At 44.1% G+C, this 26,152-nt stretch overlaps 1 protein-coding gene across 1 annotated transcript in view; it reads right to left on the bottom strand.

Annotated features, from left to right (window-relative positions):
• PKD1L2 (polycystin 1 like 2) overlaps nucleotides 1–8,537 on the bottom strand; it is a 58,280-nt gene extending 49,743 nt beyond the window's left edge. The window contains exons 1-8 of the mRNA XM_032231101.1: nucleotides 8,516–8,537; nucleotides 7,979–8,227; nucleotides 6,697–6,861; nucleotides 6,150–6,335; nucleotides 4,964–5,074; nucleotides 3,608–3,755; nucleotides 2,174–2,403; nucleotides 1,547–1,951 (exon numbers count right to left, since the gene is read on the bottom strand). Of these exons, the coding sequence (XP_032086992.1) occupies nucleotides 1,547–1,951; nucleotides 2,174–2,403; nucleotides 3,608–3,755; nucleotides 4,964–5,074; nucleotides 6,150–6,335; nucleotides 6,697–6,861; nucleotides 7,979–8,227; nucleotides 8,516–8,537 (1,516 nt within the window). The remainder of the gene's footprint in view (nucleotides 1–1,546; nucleotides 1,952–2,173; nucleotides 2,404–3,607; nucleotides 3,756–4,963; nucleotides 5,075–6,149; nucleotides 6,336–6,696; nucleotides 6,862–7,978; nucleotides 8,228–8,515) is intronic.
• Between the last annotated feature and the right edge of the window lie 17,615 nt (nucleotides 8,538–26,152).

Genomic DNA, 26,152 nt, shown 5'->3' with positions numbered 1-26,152 from the left:
AAGAGGTTTCAAAAATTTTTGAAACCCACCACTGGTCCTTGGATATAATTATTCTACACTATCATGCTCATATTTATAAAACTCAGTGCCTCTGTGAAAGTTAAGGATGGCTACTGCGTTTGTGGTGCAATCAGAACATTGCGTGTGTTGAAGTTGTTTTAACGCAAACCAAAGATGCCTTTTAAAAAACAAGTTTACATCATATTCTTATGCATGCCAGTGCTGTGTGTGAGGTAATTTAAGGTGGTTCTGACAAGTGTCGTTGGCATCTTCATATCCGGTCACATGGGCGGCAAGCCACTCCCACAAAGGAGGCCACACCCACAGAGTAGGTTCAAACAATTTTTGAAAGCCACCACTGCAGAACTGGTAGTAAAAAAAAAATTGAATTTCACCATATCCAATACTGATGATTTGACAACGAAGCAGACTGCATATTTTGGCCTATCTTGACTTTCTACTCTCAGCAAGCTACCCTTTTCCTCCTGTCATGAATGAATTTCTGATATTTTCTGCTTCTTCTTTACAGTTCCTTCTCAAGGTTCAGCAATCAGCCCCCCCAAAAAAGATAGAAGCATTAACAAAGCTCAAAAACATTAATATTTGGTAACGTTCTCTTTGCCAATTATCAGCCTTGGCGGTTGGCCAACAATTCCAAGCCAGGAGTCTATTTCCCCCCCACCCTGAAAATATTATAAATCTGATAAAATGCTGATTAGTTGGATATGCCCAATAGAAAACGAAATAAGATTTTCATATTTTGATTGAGATACTTCAGAGTTTCCTTCCTTTTTTAATCCTAACCTTCACTTAAGCTGCTTCATCTTTGTATACATTATTTACCGGGCTGGGTTTAGAAATGGATAAACCTACATTAGTCTTCATTTATAAAATCCCCTCACTGCTAGATTCAGCTTTCAGAGAGAAAAAATGGGAGTATTGTGTTTGGTGTCTTGGGTTAATACTGTTCTGACCTAGGCTTCCCCAGCAGCACGAAGCCGAGTCCTCATCCCAATAAATCCCTTGTATTTGATTTACATTGAATTCCTCTCCAGCAAAGTCTTTCCTCTCCCACAGTCTTTCAAGATAGTTCACAATTACTGACTTTTTTCAGGCTTGGAGAGTGGCCAGGCTGATATCTTTCAGATGCTACAATACTTGGCAAGAATGCAGGAATGAACTAATTGTCTCCTGCAAACTCCTCTTTTATTTCCTCTGGGAGGGGTCATTCATTGTCCACCTGTGGCCTTAGTCCTGAGTCGACCCCTGTTCTTTAGCAGTTCCCTTCGTCTGGCAACTCTGCGCATGCGCACACTGGGAACAGGTTCCAGCTGTTCGTCAGCCTCACTGATGTCTGACTCCGAAGGCAGCTGATAACTGTCGGATGGCCCTGGCCCCCTCTCTGCCTCCGACACAGAGCCCTCATCAGAGCCTTCCCCAGACTCCAGGACTGGCCCATGTTCCTCCCCAACCTCCTCACTGTCAACAAATACTTGGATGAAAGGTAGCATGTGAACCAGTTATAGATAATTAGAATCTGCATTACCTTCAGAATTCATTGGGATTGTATACATTTCAGACTTTCCTTCAACAAAGTCCTTCAGGTGGGAAAACGTTTCATTCATCCCGGTTACTTCAAACCTCACTTTTTCAGGGGCACCACGACGTACAGAGACTTTGATTTCCAGGTCTTCCCCTAATTCCAAGGCATCGGAGGTTAACATAGCTTGAAGTCCAGAAATCGGCTCTACTAAATGAACAGCCAGGATTCCTACGACCTCTGAATCTGTGGTGTTGCTGGTGGCAACGATTTCAAGGGAATGGACCCCAGGGCCAATCAGCCGTTGAAGGACCCCATCCAAGGTCAGATTGTGAGGGGCAGTTCCTATTTTTGTGCTGGTCTCCATCACAGTCTTGTTATCACTTAAAACAGTATAGGTTACTCCAGTCCCTGCAAAAAAAACCAACAACTTAAGCCAAACTTGCCCACCAAGCCACACCCACCAAGCGATGCCCATTAAGCCACGCCCATAGAACCGGTAGTAAAAATATTTGAATTTCACCACTGATTTCGATGTTTTAAGGAATCGTTCAGATTAGCAGAGAGATCTACCTTGTGCACAGGGAAGATATCCTGTTTGAATGGCTACTGGAAGAGATAGACTACACTAACCTCCATCAAGTTCTACTTGAATCCACAAGGTTTCCTCATAAAGGGTCCTGCAATGAGAACTGTTCCCCACTTCATATTTGCTGAAGCACCCGGTCACGGTGAGCTTATCCATTTTATCTCGAACAGTGATGAGTTTTTGAGCAGTCACGTGCCACTCACTAGTAGTGCACTCCACAAAAATGGTGAACTTGCCTGGTTCGGTGTAGCCATGAGTCACATTGCTATGCAAGCTGTAAACACAAAACTAGGACAAATTATCGGCATATCTGACGAGCCCCAAACCAGGAATAACTCTTGGTAATTGTTCCAAGCTGAGATCTTTGTTGCTTGGCACCTATATGACTCTACTACAGTGTTTCTCAACCTTGGCAACTTGAAGATGTCTGGACTTCAAGTCCCAGAATTCCCCAGCCAGCATTCGCTGGCTGGGGAATTCTGGGACTTGAAGTCCAGACATCTTCAAGTTGCCAAGGTTGAGAAACAGAGCTCTACTATCTGGATCTACAATATATTCCAGGAACTATGAAGGAGAGACTGTCTTCGCTCTCTTTCTGTCACAAGTAACATCCAGACTGAGTTGCCCATTATTCTGTTGGCTGCACTTCTCACTCCTGGAAATCCACCTCCTTAGTACATTCCACCCCAGATTTACAGCAAGGCATTGAAAAGCGTAAGACGGGTGTCAAACTCAAGGCCAACAGGCTGCATCTGGCCTGTAGGGCGCTTATATCTGGCCTGTGGGGCCACCATGGAAACACCGAAGGACCAGACGGTGGTGCCTCTGCCAGTGGAAATGGAGGGTGTGGCTCTCCCAGGCACCATTTTCAGCCGCAACGGCCTCCTGCAGTCTTCTGCCAGTGAAAATAGAGTTTGGGGGGAGGGGGCTCTCCCGGACTCCATTTTTGTCCACAAAGGCCTCCGGGCTCTGTTTCCAGCTGCGATGGCCTCCTGTAGCCCTCTGCCAGCAAAAACGGAGCCCGTCATGGCCGAAAACAGAACCCTGGGCTCCGTTTTTGCTGACAAGTGCAGGAGACCATCGCGGTGATGTCAAGATGGCCACCCCCACACCCCCACTCCCCCTGATGTCAAACACAATCGTGATGCGGCCCTCAATGAAATCGAGTTTGACACCCCTGGTGTAAGATATTGGCTCTAGGTGCAATTTGGCCAAGCATCCCTTCTTAGAGGACATTACATTTAGAGATGAGGTAGGGGTCAAAAAGCTTAAGACTGTGACTCTGTAATCAAGACTGTGTCTTTTTTAAAAAATATGGGTCGTGGTGGTTCATTGGTGGGGAAGATGGGGGTGGTTATCGAAACATATCCAGAAGTGGTAAACCTGGCAAAGCACACTCTTGAATCTCGCTGACTCTTAGAGGCAACGGCAGTCTCTTGAAAGCCTCTGCCTCATTTTCTCCCCAAGCTTCCTCTGACCTCGGAGGGTAATAGGGATCCACCGTGTTTCCATCTCCAGTGCTGATTATGCAGGACAGGTTTCCGGTATATGGTGAGAGCAGCCATTTCAACGAGATGGTGACATTTTCCAATACGAACGTTGTTTCCGTCACTGCCAAGCTCAAGCCTGTAAAAGAGCAGAGAGAATGCCATCCTCTTTGGCATCCAAGGACAACTCAGAGCCGTCTCAAATTTTATTCCACTAACAGACAAAATATCCTCCATAAAAATTACAACCATTTCAACCATTGCTATGGAACCTGGGAAACAAAAGCTAATATTATCAACATAGTACAGTATCCATCCATCTCTCTCTCTCTCTCTCTCTCTCTCTATCTCTATCTATCTATCTATCTATCTATCTATCTATCTATCTATCTATCTATCTATCATCTATCTATCCATCTATCCATCTATCCATCTATCCATCTATCCATCTATCCATCTATCCATCTATCCATCTATCCATCTATCCATCTATCCATCTATCCATCTATCCATCTATCCATCTATCCATCTATCCATCTATCCATCTATCCATCTATCTATCTATCTATCTATCTATCTATCTATCTATCTATCTATCTATTTATCTATCCCTAATTACTTGAACAGGGATTATTCTTTATACTATTTATGTTATTTGTATTTTTTGCCATGGATTGCACCAGTGAGACTAAAACCAATTTCATATTGAAGCTCCAAGATCTTTAGAGAAGAATCCTCGGTCTTAAGACCGAGCTTGTGAGCTTGTAAAACTATAATAGAATGTTAAATAGAAAAATCATAACAAGCAAAGTGATTAATTTTAATATGGGTGGATTGCAGTACTGAAGTTGTTGATACAGACTTCAATAAGAGGAGTATTATATAAAATGTTCTCACCTAATCGAGAATTTGTTTACTTGGGATCACAGATCAGGTAGAAATAAAATATAACTCCTACACTGCAAAGCACCCAATTAACATTTTCAGCTGGAATTATTTCCAGCTCAATAGAGCTCAAGGTCAGAGAAGAAATAGATTAGTTTGTTTGTTTGTTTTATTAAATGTGCTTGCCGACCACCTTGCCACAAGGTCAAATCAAAATACACTTCTTCACCATTAAAAATAACCCCCAGATAGGAGTGGAGCATTTGCAAGGATCTAAATGATTCTGCAAACTATTTTATAGGCTGGCACCAAGCTGACAAGTCTCTGAATCTCAGACATCGCATTATTGTTGCTCGGGGGAGTGGGGTGGGGGGAGGGAACCAGATTGCTGGTTGGCAATTTCAAGACAGGATTTCTACACAGATGTCCCTAACCACTCTTGGCCTCCCAGGTGTTGCTTACCTTCCATGCACTGGTACTGGATGGAAAGGTAGCTTCCCAAACCTGGACAGGGTTCTCCGAAGAACGTTCCATCTGCTGTGACTTGGCATGCCTGGAGCCCATGACATTGCCCTGCGGAGATTAAGATGTCCACCCGAGTTATGACTTCAGTGATTGGATGGATGGATGGATGGATGGATGGATGGATGGATGGATGGATGGACAGACGGATGGATGGATGGATGGACGGATGGATGGATGGACGGATGGACAGATGGACGGATAGATGATAGATAGATAGATAGATAGATAGATAGATAGATAGATAGATAGATAGATATTCTAAACTAAGAATATATGATATAGATAGATAGATAGATAGATAGATAGATAGATAGATAGATAGATAGATAGATAGATAGATAGATAGATAGATAGATAGATAATTCTAAACTAAGAATATATGATATAGATGATAGATAGATAGATAGATAGATAGATAGATAGATAGATAGATAGATAGATAGATAGATATTCTAAACTAAGAATATATGATATAGATGATAGATAGATAGATAGATAGATAGATAGATAGATAGATAGATAGATAGATAGATAGATAGATAGATGATAGAGAGAGAGAGAGAGAGAGAGATGATAAATAGGCAGGCAGACAGACAGACAGACATGTGTGAAAGACCTTGGGAGACTGGCCCAAGAGACCCTACAAAGGGAAAAGTCAGATGGGAAACAGCATAGTCTGCAGCTGAACAGTGTGTGGGGCAAGAGACTCAGATGGGACCCTCCCTAGTTCCTTGGACCATAAAGGAGATGTTGGGGGGGACGGGACCAGACAGAATTGTACTTTAGGACTTGCAAGACTCTGTCCATGTAGCTTTACAACAAAGTAGAATTAGCCCATCCGGTTGTGATTCCTGCCTGGTTTGCCCCTTGAGGCTCTATACAAGAAGCTAAGCAGAATTGGATCTGTCAGCATCTGGATATGGTGAGAAATATTTGAGCTGTAGGCTGAATATCAGGGAATTTGCCTATTGCTGCCAAGAAAGCTACCTGGACATGCTCATGTGGTCAATATAGGTCAAACCTGACTGAAGGCAGTCTTTATTATTACCTTCTGAAGGCTTCCAAATTGAGGGCCAGATAGGGTGGGGTTTCTAATTCTTGCAATATGAGTCTTGAGGCTTACCTGCAACTTCATCTTTCACGCTAATCCAACTGCACTCATCTTCGTCATCAAACTGCAGGGGAGTCTCGAGGACACAGTAGTGAGGAGTTTTCCGCCCATAGAAGCTCTCTCCGATCTGGATGACTTCTCCTGACCCACACTGCACGGTGGCGTTGGAGTTTTCACAAGCAACGCTGTGGCCTGATTCTGAACAGTAAGGAAATAATGAAAGGGTCTTTACCTTCTTTAATGCAGCTTCTCTGATGAGGTGCTCTCCAGATATGTTGGACTTGAATGTGTGAATTTCCAAAGACAACCCAAGACAAACTACCTGGGAATTATAGGAGCTGAATTCCAGAACATCTGATCATGAGACAATCTGGGAAAGCTTTCCTTAAGTGCTCTGATAGGGAGCAATAGATGGGGCTACTGAGAAGCTAGAAGGCACCAATTTTGTGCCAGTTTTGGGCTGTTTGATGGCACAGTGCCAGGGTTGCAAGTAACACCCCTGGTCTAGGTAGTTATATCTGTGTCTTGTGAAGGCATGGGTGTGGATTTCATTTCTTACCAAATTCACAAATAAAATCAAACTCCTGGCTACAATTCTCAGTTACTCCCCACTGGTACTCAGCGTTCTTCAGGATATAGCCGCAGGATGATGCAAAAGCTGAAGGTGGATCTTGGAACCACTTGGTGTAGGTGATGTTTGAAGTATCTAGCCAAATCATAGATCCTGCATGGAAAGAAATTGATATAGCGTACGGATGCACCACAGAATATTTTACGGCTACAAAGAGAAGTGTCCATCAAGATTTATTTGCTTGGCCACTGGCCAGCAGTAGCACAGTGAAGGTGGATATACATGTCTCTTCAACCAGAGGATCTCTCAGGTTAACCCCCCCCCCCCCCAAAAAAAAAAACAAATAGTGGGTGATCAGATCACAAACAAGCTAGTGTGATCCCCTGACTGGCTTCCATGGCAATGTATACTCATTGGGTTGCTGTCGTATGCCACAGCATTGGAAGAAGAGAGTTTAGCAAGATGACTAAGATGCTCTTCCATCAATCTTTTAATCATTCATGGACTGTAATTGTCATTTAAACATTTTACACTTGGCATTTTTGCTTTTAAACGTATGAGTCATCTTAGGTGCTTATGTAAGTAGAAAGGTGGCTTTTGGTGCATTCTGTCGATCAGAACATGCCCGGTCAATTTCTTCAAGGGCCATGCCCTCTCCTGCATTCTTGTCACTCATTAATTGGCCATCTGAGAATATTTAAGAAGTTCATAGACAGGGACACAGGCTGATGACTTCTTTCTCCCCCATGCCTTATAGCTGATATTTAAGGGTCTGTTTATATGGCACATTTGAATACAATTTATGAGAATTGGCATCCAATATACATGGAAGACATGGAAGGGAAAGGAAGGGAGGGAGGAAATGATAGAGATTGAAGGGATGAAGTAGAGAGAGAGGGGGAGAAGGAAGGAAGGAGGGAGGGAAGGAAGAAAGGAAAAGATAGAGCTGTGAGGGAGGAATATAGAGGAAGGGAGAAGGAAGGAAGGAAAAGATAGAGATAGGAGGGAGGAAATAGAGGAAAAGAGAGATGTAAGGGAGGAAGTGGAGGAAGGGGGAAGGAAGGAAGGAAGGAAGGAAGGAAGGAAGGAAGGAAGGAAGGAAAGAGCAGTGACAAACTTCTGTAGCATTGTCAAGAAAATTACCTCGATATATTCATAAATGCATCAGCAGATGAGCTTCTCATTCCCTTTACAATTTACCACTCACATTTGTATCTAGAATTCTAACCACAACTTGCTGCACGCACAACTGTCCTCAGTTTTTCCTTACCTTCATTAGTTTCATTTGAAGAGGTGTAGGTTATACCGATCCACCACTCCTTGTCTTCAGAGAGGTGTCCCTCCAAGAACGTTTGAGTCTCTTCATTCCCAATAAAGGCCAAATGGCCACCTCCTCTCTCGCACCAGCTCTGGGCACTTGTGAATGTGCGTTGGAGTCTCACAAATTCGTAGCACGAGTGATTGAAAGCCACCTGATACTTTGAACAAGGGATCTCTTCTGCCAGGGAGAGGTCCTCTCCTGTAGACCAGGAAACTAGGGCTATAAAAATTATACTAAGGAAATGCATGACTGGATGAATAGTTGATGCAGCTCCTACGTTGAGAAAGACAGAGACAGAGAGCCCATCACCAATTCTCTACCCTTTCTGACTTGGTTTCGCAAACCTCTTTCTCTTTTCCACCTCTTCTCCCATTGCCTGTGACAGCCTACTAAACCTTTTGCTTCCAATTTAAATAAAAACAGAAGCTTCTTTGAATGATCTTTTTAAAAAAAAAAAAAAAACACGACCTGGTGCTAAGGATGTACCAACGGATTTGAAAAAGGCCATTGTGCAAATGTCTGTTGCAAATCAAGAAGAATAAACAGCAAGCTTTAATGGACAAATGTCCATGTGAGCCGAGAAGATTACATTGATAAATAAGCACAGTTAGCTGCATGGCAGCCACAGATAAAAGAGGCGGTAAATGGGGCTATTGTATTTTATTTTTAAGTGCTGGGCATTTTATTTATTGAGACCTAAGCCCCAGAGCTCACTGTAACAAGATTGCCAAAAAGGCATTCAAAGTTGTCAACCTTATTTTACATTGTTTTCTCTCTGGTAATGCTATGCTGCTAACTAGGACATACAAAACCTTTGCCAGACCTATACTCAAATACTGGTCACCTGCCTGGAACCCACACTGCATTTCGGACATTAAAACATTAGAGGAGGTATTTTACAAGAAGAGTGCTCAACTCCTCTGCTCGTAATAAAATTCCTTGCACCACCAAGCTTGTAATTCTAGGTCTGGATAACCTTGAACTACGCCGTCTACATTCCAACCTGATCTTAGTGCAGAAGAAAATCTGCCATAACGTCCTACCTGTTAATGGCTACTTTTACTTCCACTGCAATAACACAAGGGCTGTCGATAGAGAAAAACTCAATGGAATCCGTTCTGATCTTGATTGCAGGAAAAACTATTTCAGCAATAGAGTAGTAAATGTGTGGAACACCCTACCTGATCCTGTTGCTAGTTCCTCTAACCCCCCTACCTTTTACCTTAAGCTGTCTATTGTGGATCTTACACATTTCTTAAGAGGTCCCTAAGGGGGGGCGTGCATAAGCACACCAGCATGCCTACCATCCCTATCCTACTGTCCCCATTTATATGTACTCTTTTTATGTGTTTATGGCTATGTTTTGCTTCTTTATTTTTGCTTATTTTATTTATTCCAAAATAAGAATTTAAAAACCGCGAACATCTGATTCATCACTGTTTTCAGCCAAAAAGTCAGTATCCATAGTGAGATGTTGACATACAAAATATATCTCTCTCGTGAGGGATATATGTAACAATTTCAGCAATCCTTAAAAACTGTGAACAAAGGAGACATGTGGAAATCGGATGCATATCCATAGAAAGAAACAGCAGACACTAAATTTCTGGAGAGTTTAGGAATAAGATGAAACCTTCGTTCATTACTTCCTTGCATCTCTTCAACAAGCAAATGCATTAACCGGTCTACGAATTGCTGGGATGAAAGAGATGGACAAATGAGTAATAGGAGTATCTCAAGACTGGTAAAAACCTTTCAGTAAGTTCTAGTCCAGTGGTGGGATTCAGATTTTTTTATTACTATTGGTTCTATGGGCGTGGCTTGGTGGGCGTGGCAGGGGAAGGATACTGTAAAATCTCTATTTCCTCCTAATTAGCTGGGACCCGGGAGGCAGAGAATTGATGGGGGCAGGGCCAGCCAGAGGTGGTATTTACCGGTTCTCCAAACTACCCAAAATTTCCGCTACCGGTTCTCCAGAACCTGCTGAATACCAGCTCTTATCTAGTCCAGTGTTAATGAACCTATGACACATGTGGTATGTCAAAGTGGATGACAATGATATTTTGGGTGACATGCCAGTTTCCAACCAAATATTCTGGTCTTCTTCTCTGATTCTATCGTCATCTTATTGCCCTGCTCCAGGAAAGCTACATTCTAGCCTGCTTATGCCCCTTTCTGACATGTCCACAAGAGGACTAAACTTGTACACCTCTCCGTTCAGATGCTGAAGAGCCAAGCTTTAGGGACAAAGGAGAGTTCTTTGCAGGAAGAGGTCTTTGATAGAAGGCAAAGCTTTGCAGAATCTGACCTTAGCCAAGCAAAGCTGTTTAGCTTCAGCTGTGCATAGTGGAGAGAGAGCAGGGGCCTTGGACTGGCTATGTAAAGCTCCTGGGGAAAGGTAATGCCTTTCTGAAACAGCTTGAAGATAGACCTCTTCTGTGGTGGTGTGTACTTGCAATGCTCCTTGATCCAATACTGAAGCCCACATTTTTTACTTGAAGACCAGAAGAGAAGAGGAGAGGAGAGGAGAGGAGAGAACAATAGAACAAGAATAGAATAGAACAGGAATAGGATAGGATATAGAATAGAATAGAAAAGAAAATAGAAGATAGGATAGGATAGGATAGGATATAGAATAGAATAGAATATAGGATAGGATATAGGATATAGGATATAGGATATAGGATATAGGATATAGGATATAGGATATAGGATATAGGATATAGGATATAGGATATAGAATAGAATAGAATAGAATAGAATAGAATAGAATAGAATAGAACAGAAAGAACAGAACAGAATAGAATATTCTTTATTGGCCAAATGTGATTGGACACACAAAGAATTTGTCTTTGGTGCATATACTCTCAGTGTACATGAAGAAAAATAGAACAGAATGCATTCATCAAGAATCATAAGATACAACACTTATAGTCATAGGTTACTAATAAGCAATCAAATCATACTAGGAAACAACAGAACAATATAAATCATAAAAATACAAGCAACATGGTTATAGTCATAAGTGGGAGGAGATAAGTAATAGGAAGGATGAGAAGAATAGTAATACAGTCTTAGTAAATAGTAAATATATTGCATTACACAGATCCTCAGCTATGACCCATGCAGTATACAAGTTCATTGAGGACTTGTATACTGCATGGATCAGAAAGAGGGCTGAGAAAGTAGCTACAAACCCCTCACATCCTGAACATAAACTATTTCAGCTGTTCCCCTCAGGATGGCACTATTGAGAATTGCATGCCAAAACAACTAGACATAAAGACATAACCCCCCCCCCCCAAAATGCCATCACTCCGCTGAACACCAAATTATCACAGTATTGTCGTATGTCTAAGGATATTTGCTCATGTAGTAGGCTGTATTACTATTATCCTTATCTTTTCTACTAGCTTCTCTTATTGGTATTTTATATTACTTTGTTGTTTGCGTGTGCACTGAGAGCTTATGCAACGGAGACAACTTCCTTGTGTGTCCAATCACACTTGGCCAATAAAAGTATTCTATTGTTGTTGATTCTCAGGCTGATGAACAGCTATCGCTGACTTCCTTCAACCCAAAGAAAACTAGCTCTTGACTTACCCCTTTACGTGCAATATGATTGTGTATTTGATTATTAGTCTGAATAGTCTTCAAGAGCTTTGCTAGGTTGTGAAATCTGGATATGTCGGGCGTAGTAGGGACTACAGGGATGATAGTTGAGAAAGCTTGGAATACCTTAAATGACCACAAGAGGGAGACAGATAATTAGGGATGGGTTAAGTAGCATCCCTTTAGTAAAGAATAGACACTTTCTCCCACTAGATGGCGGGTTAATAGGTTTGCGTGTGGAAATCTGATGCCAGTTAATGGCACCTGTTTGTGAGTGGCTGACCTAAGCATTTACATGCGAGTGCTATTTACTACTATCTCTGTTCTGATCTTTATGTTTATGCCAAAGGCACTCAAGTGAATACTGCAGACAAAATACTTGGCTGTATATAGAAATATCTGGATTTGGTTTGTGTAGGATTAAGGTTTAGGTCTGGCTTTGCATGTGACTGAAGGTATCAACTGCTGAATTTTCAGGGAAAGTTCATTTTATTGCATTTGTTCCTTTTAACCACTTTAGTTATCCAACGGACCATTTCAATTTTCCTATTATCAATTTTGTTACTACCCTTCTCGTCTTTCCTGTTCTCATCTCCTGTTGGTACTGATGAAAGAAATGTCCTTCTGGGTTCGGCTCCAAGTGGGGAAAAAGACACTGGAGAGATGGAGGCTGCTTGGAAAGATGGTTTATTGTTGGACAGGGCCACATGGCTTGAGCTCTGAACAGAAAAGGTGATCACATGCTTCAATGTTGGTGGAGAAGAAGAGAAGGGCTGAGGGAGGGGCTTGCTAGGCTTTTTATAACCTGTTTAGTCCCACGTCTCTGTTTCCTGTTCCTGTGTAAGAAATGTATTCTGATTGGTTGTCAGACTCCCATGGGGCCATGCAGGGGCAACTCTCTAGGCTGTGTTTTGAATCCAGATTTGGTTGAGTTCTCAGATGCCATGTGGTCAGTTGGGTAAAGTTCCTTAATCCCTTCCCCCTGGAGCTGCAGTGGAGTCGTCTTTATTATGTAGAAGTGGACTAGCTTGGCCTTCTTAATGGCCCATTAACAGTGGGGATGGGCAGGAAGCAACAGGCAATTATTCTGTCTTTTAAAACATGTTTCTTTCTTTTCATATCCAGAGAGATATTCTGCCTTTTCAATATTTCCTAGGATATTTCATTTTTCTGGGAGAGGGCTGCATGATAACTTCTCACGATACCTTATGATTTGTCACTTTGTTGTTTATATCTTATGATATATGTCTTTGTAAAAAGTTTTTTATTTTTTTAGTCTCATACACACATTTACATGTATACATTCTCATAGTTATTATTCTTATCACATTTTAACACTTTTAAACATTCATTTTTCCATATAAAAAGTTAAAATGTATGATCGGGATTGCTTTGCTTACCATCCCATACGCCTATTTGGTTTTGCACCCCCCCCTACTTTCCTTTCCTTTTCTCCCTCCCTCCATTCTCTACTTTCTTCTTTCCTCCTCTCCTTCCCCTTCCTCTCTCCTCCTCTTCTCTACCTCTTCCCCTTCCTGCCCTCTCTCCTCCTCTTCTCCTCCTCTCATGATTTATGATTTATCACTTTGCTGTTTGTCTGTACACTGAGAGCTTATGTTTGTAAGTATAGTGTATGCTTGTATGTACACTGAGAGTTTATGCACCGGAGACAAATACCTTAGGTGTCCAATCCAATCTATATTTGGCCAATGAAGAATTCTGTTCTATTTTCTTCCAATTCATCCAGCTGTATCTATAGAACACCTTCAGCCACATTAGTTACTAGCCTAGTAGTTATGGGCACCCAATGCACTGAGTTTAATTAGTTTCAATCTTAATCAGTGGAGGATTACATAGAAATAACCTCTCCATATTCCATGCAGAATGCCTATTGTCGTCTTTCCAAGTGATGAACTCAGGGAAGTCAAGACTCTGACACTATGTCACTATGTATGAGATCTTTTATTGAGTTCATCATATCCGCACTTAGAAAGGTGAAGCTAGCTCTAAATTATTCCCGCACTTAGAAATAGTTAAAAGATTAAGACCAGGAGTGGGTTGCTACTGGCATTAATGCCGGTTCAGCACGCAAAAAGAAATTGCACACATGCACTCGCTTTGCACTTAAAAAGGTCAACACATGCACACGATGTTAGAAAAGAAAAGAAAAGCAATTTTTTGCAATGAAGATTGTTCTGCACGTGTGCAGAATCAAAAATCAAGATGGCGGCACCAACAATAAAATCAGTTGGGGGGCATGGCAGTCCGGGTTTCTACTTATTCAGCCGAACCGGTCTGAACTGGTAGGAACCTAGTACAGTGCAACGGGGTCTGGTGTCCCTCACATGCACGCGCACAGCACATGCATGCGTCTTTACCTGCACGATGCCTCTGCGGCGCTCCAGCTGCTAACAAGCTAAATCTTAACAGAACACACACCCTGAGGTGTGTTAGGGGTGTCTTACCCCCAAACTATTTGTTGCCAGAGAGTAAGTCATCTGTGTACCAAGTTTGGTTGAAAATGCTCAAGGTGCTCCAGAGTTATGCTGGAATACACATACACAGACACACACGTGCAGAGCCATTTATATCTACACTATATTGCCCAAAGTATTTGCTCATCTGCCTTTACTCACATATGAACGTACTATAAGTGATGAGTGATGTCCCATTCCTAATTCATAGGGTTCAATATGACGTCGGTCCACCCTTTGCAGCTATAACAGCTTCAACTCTTCTGGGAAGGCTGTCCACAAGGTTTAGGAGTGTGTTTATGGGAATTTTTGACCATTCTTCCAGAAGCGCATTTGTGAGGTCACACACTGATGCTGGAGGAGTTTACATGGCCTACCACTTCGTGGCTGAGTTGTTGTCATTCCCAAACACTTCCACATTCTTATAATACAGCTGACAGTTGACTGTGGGATATTTAGGAGCGAGGAAATGTCACGACTGGATTTGTTGCGCAGGTGGCATCCTATCACAGTTCCACACTGGAATTCACTGAGCTCCTTAGAGCGACCCATTCTTTCACAAATGTTTGTCAAAACAGTCTGCATGCCTAGGTACTTGATTTTATACTCCTGTGGCCATGGAAGTGATTGAAACACCTGGTTCTGATTATTTGGATGGATGAGCGAATACTTTTGGCAATATAGTGTATATATACAGATTGCCTTTCCTTTGTTATTTGTTACTAGCAGGAGATCAGTTGCAGCACTGATTTCAACAAACACTCTTTTTCTCTAAGGAAGATTCCAAGGTTTCGGTTTGAAGCCAGGATGAAAACTAGGTCACTGAGATGGCGAGGCCTGTGGAACAGGTTTTACCCAATTTCTTGGAATGGCCTCAGTTGAGGGCTTTAAACAGCTTCAGGATCCGCCTGGGGCAGAAAGCTCATGTGATGCTTCCTCCGTTGCTTTATCTCCGAACTTTGCCATAGATTAAAATGCTTGGAAAAACCTGGGCCTGGCTCTTTCCTTCAACATCCCTCAAAACATTTTACACACACACACCCCCGAAATGATATTTTCTGCCCAAAATGATTAAAGTGGAGCAACCTCTACTTTTTTTGCAATCTCTCTCCAAGTGCATGGAGAACTTGGAAATATGTGATCTGAGATATGATCCAAGATTTTATCACAACAGCAGTTTGAAAAATTACATCCTTATCCCCCCCGCAAAAAAATCCATCCACAATGCAGATACTCAAGAGGGCAGTAGTCCATAGCTATTGCATGAGCTGGTGTTTGTCTCTCATCTTCTATAAAAATGGCAAGATATAGGTCTAGGTCAAACTCAATTTTATTGAGAGCCGTATCAGTGTTGTGCTTGTTCTGACCTAGGCTTCCTCAGCAGCACGAAGCCGAGTCCTCGTCCTGATAAACCTCTTTTATTTAATTGACAGTGAATTCCCTCCAGCAAAGTCTTTCCTCTCCCACAGTCTTTCAAGTTAGCTCACAATTACTGACCTTTATTGGGCTTGGAGAGTGGCCAGGGCGATATCTTTCAGATGCCGCAATACTTGGCAAGAATGCAGGAATGAACTAATGGTCTCCTGCAAACTCCACTCCCCTGTTGTTCCTCTTTTATTTGCTATGGGAGGGGCCATTCACCGTCCACCTGCGGCCTTACTCCCAAGTTGACCCTTGTTCCTTAGCTGTTCCCTTCGTCTGGCAACTCTGCGCATCCGCACACTGGGACCAGGCTCCAGCTGTTTGTCTGTTTCACTGTTGTCTGACTCCAAAGGCAGCTGATAACTGTCAGACGGCCCTGATCCACTCTCTGCCTCCGACGCAGAGCACTCATCAGAGCCTTCCCTAGACTTCCTTAGAGTTTAACACTCCTGGTCTAGGGTATTTTGGCTAAGTATTGTTAATTTTCTGCAGCTGCTGATAATGGCACTCTTATTTGGTTCTCCATATACATAATTATTTATTTGATCATTTCCTTTCAAATTCCATACCCTCTATTTAAATTTTGTGCTTCTAACCTAAATACAACTGCAAGGCGATCCAACCAGTCAGTCCTAGAGGAGATCCACCCTGACTGCTCTTTAGAAGGCCAGATCCTGAGGATGAAACTCAAATTCTTTGGCCACCTCATGAGAAAAAAGGACTCACTGGAGAAGAATCTAATGCTGGGAAAGACTGAGGGCAAAAGAAGAAGGGGATGGCAGAGAATGAAGTAGCTGGATGGAGTCACCCAAGCAGTTGGCATGAGCTTAAATGGACTCCAGAGGATAGTAGAGGACAGGAAGGCCTGAAGGAACGTTGTCCATGCAGTCGCGATGGGTCGGACATGACTTTGCAACTAACAACAACGAAACCTAAATATGATTGTTTACAATTTCCAGGGTGGTTCATAAGAGTTTGCTCGTGGTTTTTACCAGGCTCTTTAAAGACCTTCTGGCAAAGCAGGCTCACTTTGACCAAAACATGAAATGCTCAGGGTTTGGAAATGTTTGCATGTCTGTTTTATTGGCCCTAACAGATATAATTTCCTTTTGTTTGCGCTGAAGTGATCAAAGAACCAGAGCAATATGATTCAGTTTTTCAATACCAACTGCAGCCCACATGTGGTCTGAAATCACAAGGATTTGAGAGTCAAACTCCAGGTTATTTAAAACTCATAGCTAATGATTGACTTGCTGGCCTTCTCAAGACTGGTCACGTAAAATCATTGCTGCATTGTCCCTAATCATAGCACTGAAGATAAGTTCTGCCTTGTCCCATCCTAATGAAGATCAAAAGGGGAAAAGAAAAAAAACCCTGAGCTTTTCTGCTGGAAAATGTATTCATGTAAGCTAACTACACCAAGAAATGGCAACTTCTGATTTTGCAAGCAAGTTCTTTGTATAGATGCTTCTAAATTGTTATGATTCGGTTATAGAACCAGGAAAAAAAAAACCATCTCTTTACTACCCATTGCCAGCGTTCCCAGGCACTCATTCTGCTTCTGTGATGGATTATCTCTGTGATGGGGTTTTTAAGCTCAATCCCCCAGATGAGTATATGTTTGCATTTACCAGCAAGAACTAGCTTTGATAGTTGACAATTAACCAGTGGATTTTAAAGAAAAGATTGGACAACCTTTGTCTGAAATGGTCTAAAGCAGCGATGGTCAACCTTGAATGTTAATGTGCATGTGTGAAACCCCAAAATGCAATGCGAGTGCCCCCTGCAAATGCGCCCCACCCAGCCCGTGCATTCACAGTTCCACACACACATGCGCCCCGCCCCTTCAGCCATTTTTGGCTTCCAGGTTGGTGCAAGAGGCTTTCCAGGCCCAAAACAGGGGGTGGGGAACACAAACGCACATGCAAGGAACCTCCCCCCCAAATGCAATGCGAGCGCCCACACACACATGCGCCTTACCCTCCCGCGCATACACAGCGGAGACACGAAGACCCACTGGCCACCAGGAGGCGTACGTGCATGTGCAGTGTAACTGGGCTGGGGCGACGGCTGGCATGCCCACAGAGAGGCTGTGCGTGCCACCTGTGATAGGTTTGCCATCATGGCTATAGTCCATGATGCCATGAAGAGTTAGAGTTAGCATTGGTGGATTATGCAAAATGTTCTTTAAAAAAGGATAAAGTTTACCCCTCAGTTATTCCTGTTAGGTATAACTACTGATTATACTGTTATAGAGATTAACTTGATTTTGTACTTAATAATGGCAGCAAGACTGTTGGTGGCGCAATACTGAAAGAAGGAAGATTTGCCAACTATTCAAGAATGGACATTAAAAATAACAAACCTAGCAGAGATGGCTAAAATATCAGCATATCTCAAGGATCACTCAAATGAGAGATATAAACTGGAGTGGAGAAGATGGATTGACTATATTCAAAATAAATACGGGACTAAGAAATTCCAGATAGTTTATGACTGAAAAAGCAAGGAATGATATAATCTGTTTAGAGTTAGCCTAACAAAAGAGGAGTTAAAGCTCAAATGAAAGTTGATACTAACTTTCTTTAAGTTTATTTTAGAACATCTTGTTAAAGATTTATACCCTGTATTTGTTCTGGGAAGTCGGGGGGGGGGGGGTTCAGGTGGGGGGGGGGAGGGGAGATAAATATTTGTAAAAGCCTTTTTTTTTAATTTTCAATTTTAAAAAAAGAGAGTTAGCGATTGAACGACACACACATGAGCCTTGAATACAAGATTCTCATGAAACCGTAGCATCGTATCCTTGTCTACATTCATGATATTGCCTTAACTGTTTTGCATCATTGACTCTCCTCCTGAGACCCTTCCACCCTCTCCCATTTTAAACGTGTTCCCCAGGAGTAGAATGAGGTTCGCCATCCTCGGATGATGTAGCCATGATGCCAAGCCACGTTTTGAACCAAGGACTTTCCAATCCAACCCTATAAAAAGGCCATCTGTCATCCAAGGTTGGTAGGGTGGGATTTCTTTAACCAAGATGTCTCATGCAAGTTGAAAACATTTATGGTTTCGAAGTTGCCCTGCTCTGGCTTCTTTTACATTGTTGTGGTTAAAAGGGTGGGATTTATTTATCTAGATTTCGACCTTTTAGCCGTCTAACAAGTTTAAGCCTGCCATGCTGCGATGTTTGCCATGCTTTCAAAATAATGGTTTATGAAGACATTGAATGTCTCTCCGTAGACGTCCAATGCAATCGTAAATCATTTTGAAAGCATGACACACTACCCAGGTCATAGTTTCCTCAAAGATGCTTCCCCCCCTCCTTTTAAAAGGCAACTGGGCTGGTTTTTTTTTTTAATTTGAGAAGGTGTTTCACTTCTTATCCAAGAGTTATAATTATAATCAGTTATAATTGGATTGTGGGGGGTGGTATTTCTTTGCAGTCATCTGGTCATTAGCGTTCTCTCTGAGGGCTGTTGAGGCCACTTGGAGCGTTATCTGTGTCCTCAGGGTCACCTGAATTCAGAGTTCAAATGGGAGTGGAATCTTATGAGCCGAGGTGGTGCAGTGGGTAGAGTGCAGTACTGCAGGCCACTTCAGCTGACTGCTAGTTCAGCAGTTCAGCGGTTCAAATCTCACCGGCTCAGGGTTGACTCAGCCTTCCATCCTTCCGAGGTGGGTAAAATGAGGACCCGGATTATTATTGGGGGCAATATGCTGACTCTGTAAACCGCTTAGAGAGGGCTGAAAGCCCTATGAAGCGGTATATAAGTCTAACTGCTATTGCTATTGCTATTCCTGGAATTGCTGAAAGGACTGCATTGTAAACAGGAGATAGGTGCTGTGGCCCGCCAGTGAATCTGGCAGCAGATTCGGACAGTGAGGAAAATGGGGAGGAACCTGGGCCAGTCCTGGAGTCTGGGGAAGGCTCTGATGAGGGCTCTGAGTCGGAGGCAGAGAGGAGGCCAGGGCCATATGCCAGTTTTCAGCTGCCTTCAGAGTCAGACATCGGTGAGGTAGACAAACAGCTGGAGCCTGTTCCCAGTGTGCACATGCACAGAGTTGCCAGATAAAGGCAACAGCTAAAGAACAGGGGTCGAATTGGGAGTAAAGCCCCAGGTGGACGGTGAAAAGTCCCTCCCATAGGGAATAAAAGAGGAACGACACGGGAGTGGAGTTTGCAGAAGGCCATTCGTTCATTCCTGCATTCTTGCCAAGTATTGCTGTGTCTGAAAGATAATCGACCTGGCCACTCTCCAAGCCTGATAAAGGTTGGTAATTGTGAACTATCTTGAAAGATTGTGGGCTGGGACTTTGCTGGAGAGGAATTCATGGTAAATTAAATAAAAGGAGTTTATTGGGATGAGAACCCGGCTTCGTGCTGCTGGGGAAGCCTAGGTCAGAACAGTAGATGGTGTCTTATTCCCTCCCACTTTGTTCAGAAAGGGCTGCTCAGTGTTAACATAAATGGCCTCTTTTACCCCTCTTTCAAACCAATGATCCTCTCTATCCAAAATGTGGACTTTGCTGTCTTCAAAAGAGTGACTTTTGTCTTTCAAATTCAGATGGACTGCTGAATCGTCTCCAGATGGGTTTATTCTCTTACGTTGCGCCATGCGTTTGTGAAGTGGTTGTTTTTTTTTCTCCATTATATAGAATCTGCATGAGCCATGGTGGCGCAGTAGTTAGAGTGCAGCACTGCAAGCTACTTCTGCTGCCTGCTGGCTGCCTGCAATTTGGCAGTTCAAATTCCACCAGGCTCAAGGTTGACTCCATCCTTCCAAGGTGGGTAAAACGAGGACCCAGATTGTTGGGGGCAAGATGCTGACTTTGTAAACTGCTTAGAGAGGGCTATAAAGCACTGCAAAGTGGTATATAAGTCTAAGGGCTATTGCTATTGCTATTGCACTGTACTGCTTATATCATATCGCCCAGTTTGTGTCTCTGTATTTTATCCATTAAATGTAACATAGCTTGGGATGAATTGGCAGAAATTGCATTGACCGGCTCCTCCTGTCTCATTTTCTGTCTTCCAGATTGAGCAGTCTTAAGAGTTCAGGAGACATTTTCAAGGAAACAAAGGCAATTTTCTGCTTCTCCTACTGTGCAATTTAGTCTTGGCATTAACCGAAGCTCTCCAGGTCAGTGTAGAGTCAGGAAGACAATTGTAAACAAATACAGCTATATAAAAGCAAGGCAGAACTGGGGGAAAAGGCCTTGCAATGTACCTAAGGAACAGCACAACAGATAAGAGGAAATTGACAAGCAGCATTCTGACTTGACAATATAAATGGCATGAAGAAATGACATCAAAGTCCTGTTAACGATCTTGGCAGAATGAAAAAAATCTCTACCGGCTGCCAAGAGGAATCAGTGAGATTCTGCAGACAGGCGGTGCCAATGTTGCAGAGGCCAGATCTCTGCCTGCCTTGTCTTCTTGGGCATCTGAAGAATGTCTAGGTTTTGCTCCTCAACCATGTTGTGATACTTTTAGGGCTGAAGGAAGTTTAGCACCCACCCGTCTCCTAGAAAAATGAAATATCCTGGGAAATATTAAAAAGGCAGAATATTATATTTCCCTGGATGAGAAATGGAGAGGCAGAATTCTAGGAGTTGAAGTGCGGACATCTTCAAGTTGCCAAGGTTGAGAAACACTGGATTAAAATCTACAGAATCCTTTGCAGAATCCTCTGACCTTTAAAATAAAAGAAATAGCCAGGACTATGATAGGAAGGAAAAAGCTCCGTAGACCAACTTGTTCTAGGAGGAAAGACTACCGATTACTCTTCCTAATACCTGGCTAGACTCACGCAACCAGCTAGGCTAAAGTGGGACTGGGCAGTACATTCTAGGAATTCAACTCTACACCTAAGATCTAGTTTGAATTTCTTGCTGATCATGTTAATCTATGATAGTTTGTAGTGAAGTATGTAATGTGAACAGAGAGACTGTGCTGTGTTAGTTCAGGGAGTGAGGCAGTGATGGCTAAGCTTTTTGTCGTCACTGCTGAAAGCGTGCGCACCCATAATGCAATGCACGCATGATACCCACACACACACCGCCCCCACCCATGTGCCTGCAACCCTCCCCACATGTCCCCGCATGTGTGTGACCCTCTGTACTCCCCCACCCCCACATACATGACTGTGACCCCTTTGCTCTCCCTGCGTCTAGGTGCCTGACCCCTCTGCATGCTCCTCGCACCCCTGCATGCACGTGCGACCCCTGTGCATGCGCGTGTGACCTCCCTGCCCCTTGCGCCTGCACATGCATCTCCCACAGGTGCCCCTCCCCCTGTGCATGTGCAGCAGAAAACAAGATGGCCGGTGGGAGGTGTGCATGCATGCGCGGTGGAGGCTCGCATGCCCATAGAGAGGGCTCTGCATGCCACTGGTTCGTCATCCCGGGAGATAGGCTATTGGGAGAGCCCAGTCGCCTTGCGGATCAGTCACCCTTTCATTTCAGTCCCTTTACTTAAGAGGACTAGGAATGATAGCTGACGAAGTTTACATAACCTAGTTATGACTAAGTTTAGCCTTCCTACAAGGTAGTTGAGTAAAGTTAGTTTAACCCTGAAGGGATTTCCTGGAGGTTAAATAGAACAGCCTCGGATTAGTGGGCTGAGTCATTAACCCTTTTTATGCCGTGTGCCCATTGCACTGAACCTTCCTCTGACCTACTTACTTGTTACCAAAGCAAGATCGGGTGGTGGTGGTGGCAGTGGTGGGATTCAATTTTTTTTATACCGGTTCTGTAGGCGTGGCTTCAGGGGTGGGTTTCGACCGGTTCGCACCGGTCCCTGCGATCCGGTTGGTCGCCGAACCCGGAAGTAAGTAACTTCTGGGAACGGCGAAGGACCCCCCCGCGCCCGCGCGCGCCTGCACACCCGCGCCTGCTCCTTACCCGGTTTTTACGCATACAGCGCCTGCGCGATCCTCCAGGAGCAGCTGGAGCATCGCGCAGACGCTAGTACGCATGCGTGCGCCGTGTGCGTGCACGCGCGCACTGCGTGCATGCGTGAGGACGCCGCGTGCGTGCGTGAGGACGCCGCCGGCCTCGTTCCAACCGAACCGGTTGGAACGGGGCGAGAAACCCACCCCTGCGTGGCTTGGTGGGTGTGGCTTGGTGGGCATGGAAGGAGAAGGTTACTGCAAAATCCCCATTTCCTCCCAATCAGCTGGGACTCAGGAGGCAAAGAATAGATGGGGGCGGGGCCAGCCAGAGGTGGTATTTACCGGTTCTCTGAACTACTCAAAATTTCCACTGCCGGTTCTCCAGAACTGTTCAGAACCTGCTGAATATCACCTCTGGGTGGTGGTGTCTATGGTTAAATAGCAATTGAAGCAGGGTCCCCCCCCAACATCATAATCTCTATGGAATCTCCCATTTGAGCAGCTTCTACTCAATTTAGAAGGACCACACAGCCAATAATTCTACTTAAATTAATATTTGACCGTTCATGTTTATTGTCAGTCTCCTTGCATCTGAGGTCTCTGTGTGTGTTTCTGTGTTATATTCATTTGCCCCTGTTATAGTCAGGGGAAGGGAGTTCTGTTCCTGGAATTGAAACATTTGGGTGTATAGCAATAGCACTTAGACTTATATACCGCTTCACAGTGCTTTCCAGCCCTCTCTAAGCAATTTACAGAGACAGCCTATTTGCTCCCAACAATCTGGGTCCTCATTTGACCCACTTCAGAAGGACGGGAGGCTGAGTCAACCTTGAGCCAGTGAGATTTGAACTACCAAATTGCTGGCGGCCAGCAGTCAGCAGAAGTAGCCTGCAGTACTGCACTCTAACCACTGTGCCACCTCGGCTCTTATATATTGTATATGTGTGTCTATAAACACCGACCCATTTGTACACCCACATACACACCATTCCAGGAACGGACCTCCCTTCCAATGACTATGACAAGGGCAAATGTAGGGAGCAACCTCTCCCTAGCTATTACATTTGAGTTTCTAATAAAAAGAACAAAAATTCATGGCAAAGGGGAAAACGGCTGGCATCGTTTCTTTTTCCCAGCCCTTCCGTCAAAAGGAAAATCCTGATAGGAACCATCCTCCTGTGGACAGGAAAGGATCTTGATGTGTTTTCTGCCCATTACAACATTCTGGTTGGCGAAGCAAACTAGAAAACACAGTGGCGGCGGCGGCGGCTGCTAACTTAAGTTTAGAGACAGACTACAATCTGCGAGACTCAAAAGCAGCATCATAGAGGCATTGTTTATGATGTACATTATTTATTGTATTACACACTGGCGCAACAGGCTTGGCAGGTTTATTACAGGATTCTGCAAACTCTGACTCTATTGTCTGGGTGCTCCAGTGAAATAAGAACTGAGAAGACGGGCAGTGACAATCTTACATAATTCTGTATGTGCCAGGGATTTGCATGTGCAGAGCAACAGTTGTGTTGAGTTTGATTCACTTGTGTGCACAGGCCAACAAATAGTCTCATTCAGGCAGGGACAAGGATGTCAACTTTGGGTTTATAGGTTAAATTAAGCACAGGCAATTTGTAATCCTCTCGTGATGATGTCCATCCATCGTGTTCGAAGAGGACCTTGACATCTAAGAGGTTGTGGGCGGTCTGTGATGTGTCCGGAGGTGGCTGGTAAGGCCTACATGGCCATGAAATGTTCTCCCACATGTCGGAGAGACACGTGTGGGCATCATTGTTGCAGCGTTTGCAGCTCTGGCTTTGCGGAGGGCTCGCTTCTCTTGTGCTGTGGTTGTTCTTCTGTCCTCAGATGTCTGGCAGCCTTGGTGGATCAGTGTGTGCCATGTCGATCGGTCTTGTGCCAGGGTTTCCCAGGAAGTGGTGTCGATATCCAGGGACTTGAAGGAGGCTTCCAATGTGTCTTTATATGGCTTCCTTCATCCCCCTTGCAATTGCTTTCCTTGAGACAGCTCACCATAGAGGAACCGTTTAGGGATGCGATGGTCTGGCATCCTTGCAACGCGGCCTGCCCAGCATCTCTGGGCTTTCATCAGCAGGGTGTGAACTGATGGCAGGCCTGCTCTGGAGAGGACTTATGTGCCTGGCACCTTGTCCTGCCACCAGATCCTCAATATTGTACAGAGGCAAATCCTCTGGTACCCCAAGTTCATAAGGCTGAAAATTACCATTCTGTTTTTCAGAGATGAGATGGTTTAGATGTGGGAATAGGAGCCGTTTTCATCCGAAGGCCCTGCTTTTCTCCTTTCTTCATAAACATCTTGACAAGCCAACCATAATTTTAAAATAAAAAATTAGCCATACTATCTCTTCTAACGATGTTGCTGCATCCCTCTTGCAACCCGCTACAGTTGTTCAACAGGATGAGAGTCTGAGCTGCAGATGTTGCTTCTCCAGTGTTATCCAATTCTAAACTTAGACCTGCAATTTGCAATCCAAACTTTTGGCTGTGTATAGTTTAAAAGCTGAATGTCGGAAGGACCTCATCATGGGGATAAGCCTGGGAACTGGAAATATTAATCGGGAGTTTAGCTTCGCTGAAGATGTTTTTCTTGTACTCTAAGCTGTAGTTTAATGAAGACACTCGTAGCCCACGTCACCCTAAGCCAAGGGTGTCAAACTCAAAGCCTAGGGGCCAGATCCGGCCCACGGGGTGCTTAGTTCTGGCCCACAGGGCCACTGTGGAAACAGCAAAGAACCAGCCTGTGGTGCCTCTGCCAGCAAAAATTGAGCATGGAAGGGCTGTGCACAGCCCCACAGGCCCTGTTTTTAGGTGCGGCGGCCTCCTGCCAGATGTTTTCACTGGCAGAGGGCTGCAAGAGGCTGTCATGGCTGAAAAGAGGGGCCTGGAGGCCACACACGGCCCACCTAAGCTCTGTTTTCACTGGCAGAGGGCTGCAGGAGGCTGTTGTGGCTGAAAATGGAGATCGGGAGCCTCTTTTCACTGGCAGAGTGCTCAGGCCACCACGAGCTCCCCTAACACAAATGATGTCAAGCTAGCCATGCACTTCCCGGCCCCCGAGGTCAAACACAATCCCGATGCGGCCCTCAATGAAATAGAGTTTGACATCCCTGTTTGCAAACTCCAGTGGTAGGTACCAGAGCTGGGTTGCTCCCGGTTTGGCCTGAATCAGGTGAATCCAGTAGCAATAGCAATAGCAATAGCAATAGCAATAGCAATAGCAATAGCAATAGCAATAGCAATAGCAATAGCAATAGCAATAGCAATAGCAGTTAGACTTATATACCGCTTCATAGGGCTTTCAGCCCTCTCTAAGCAGTTTACAGAGCATATTGCCCCCACAGTCTGGGTCCTCATTTACCCACCTCGGAAGGATGGAAGGCTGAGTCAACCCTGAGCCGGTGAGATTTGAACTGCCGAACTGCAGCTAACAGTCAGCTGAAGTGGCTACAGTACTGCACTCTAACCACTGCGCCACCTCGGCTCTAGCAGTGGTGGGAGGCTCCACCCACCCACCCACCTGGATGCCTCTGCGCATGAGCACGAGCGAAATGGGCACGCCAGGATTTGCAACCCACCTCTGGTAAGTACATACTCGAAGCAGACACAGCAGATTTGATGGGTTCTTAGTCTAAAGTCAGCATGCATTTGAAACTGTACCATCTGGGTTTAGATTACAGCCTCTGTTC

This window comes from Thamnophis elegans, chromosome 14, assembly GCF_009769535.1.
Source record: "Thamnophis elegans isolate rThaEle1 chromosome 14, rThaEle1.pri, whole genome shotgun sequence".
NCBI lineage: Eukaryota > Metazoa > Chordata > Lepidosauria > Squamata > Colubridae > Thamnophis > Thamnophis elegans.
Note: the sequence above shows the minus strand (reverse complement) of the source record. Positions and strands in the feature narration are given on the sequence as shown.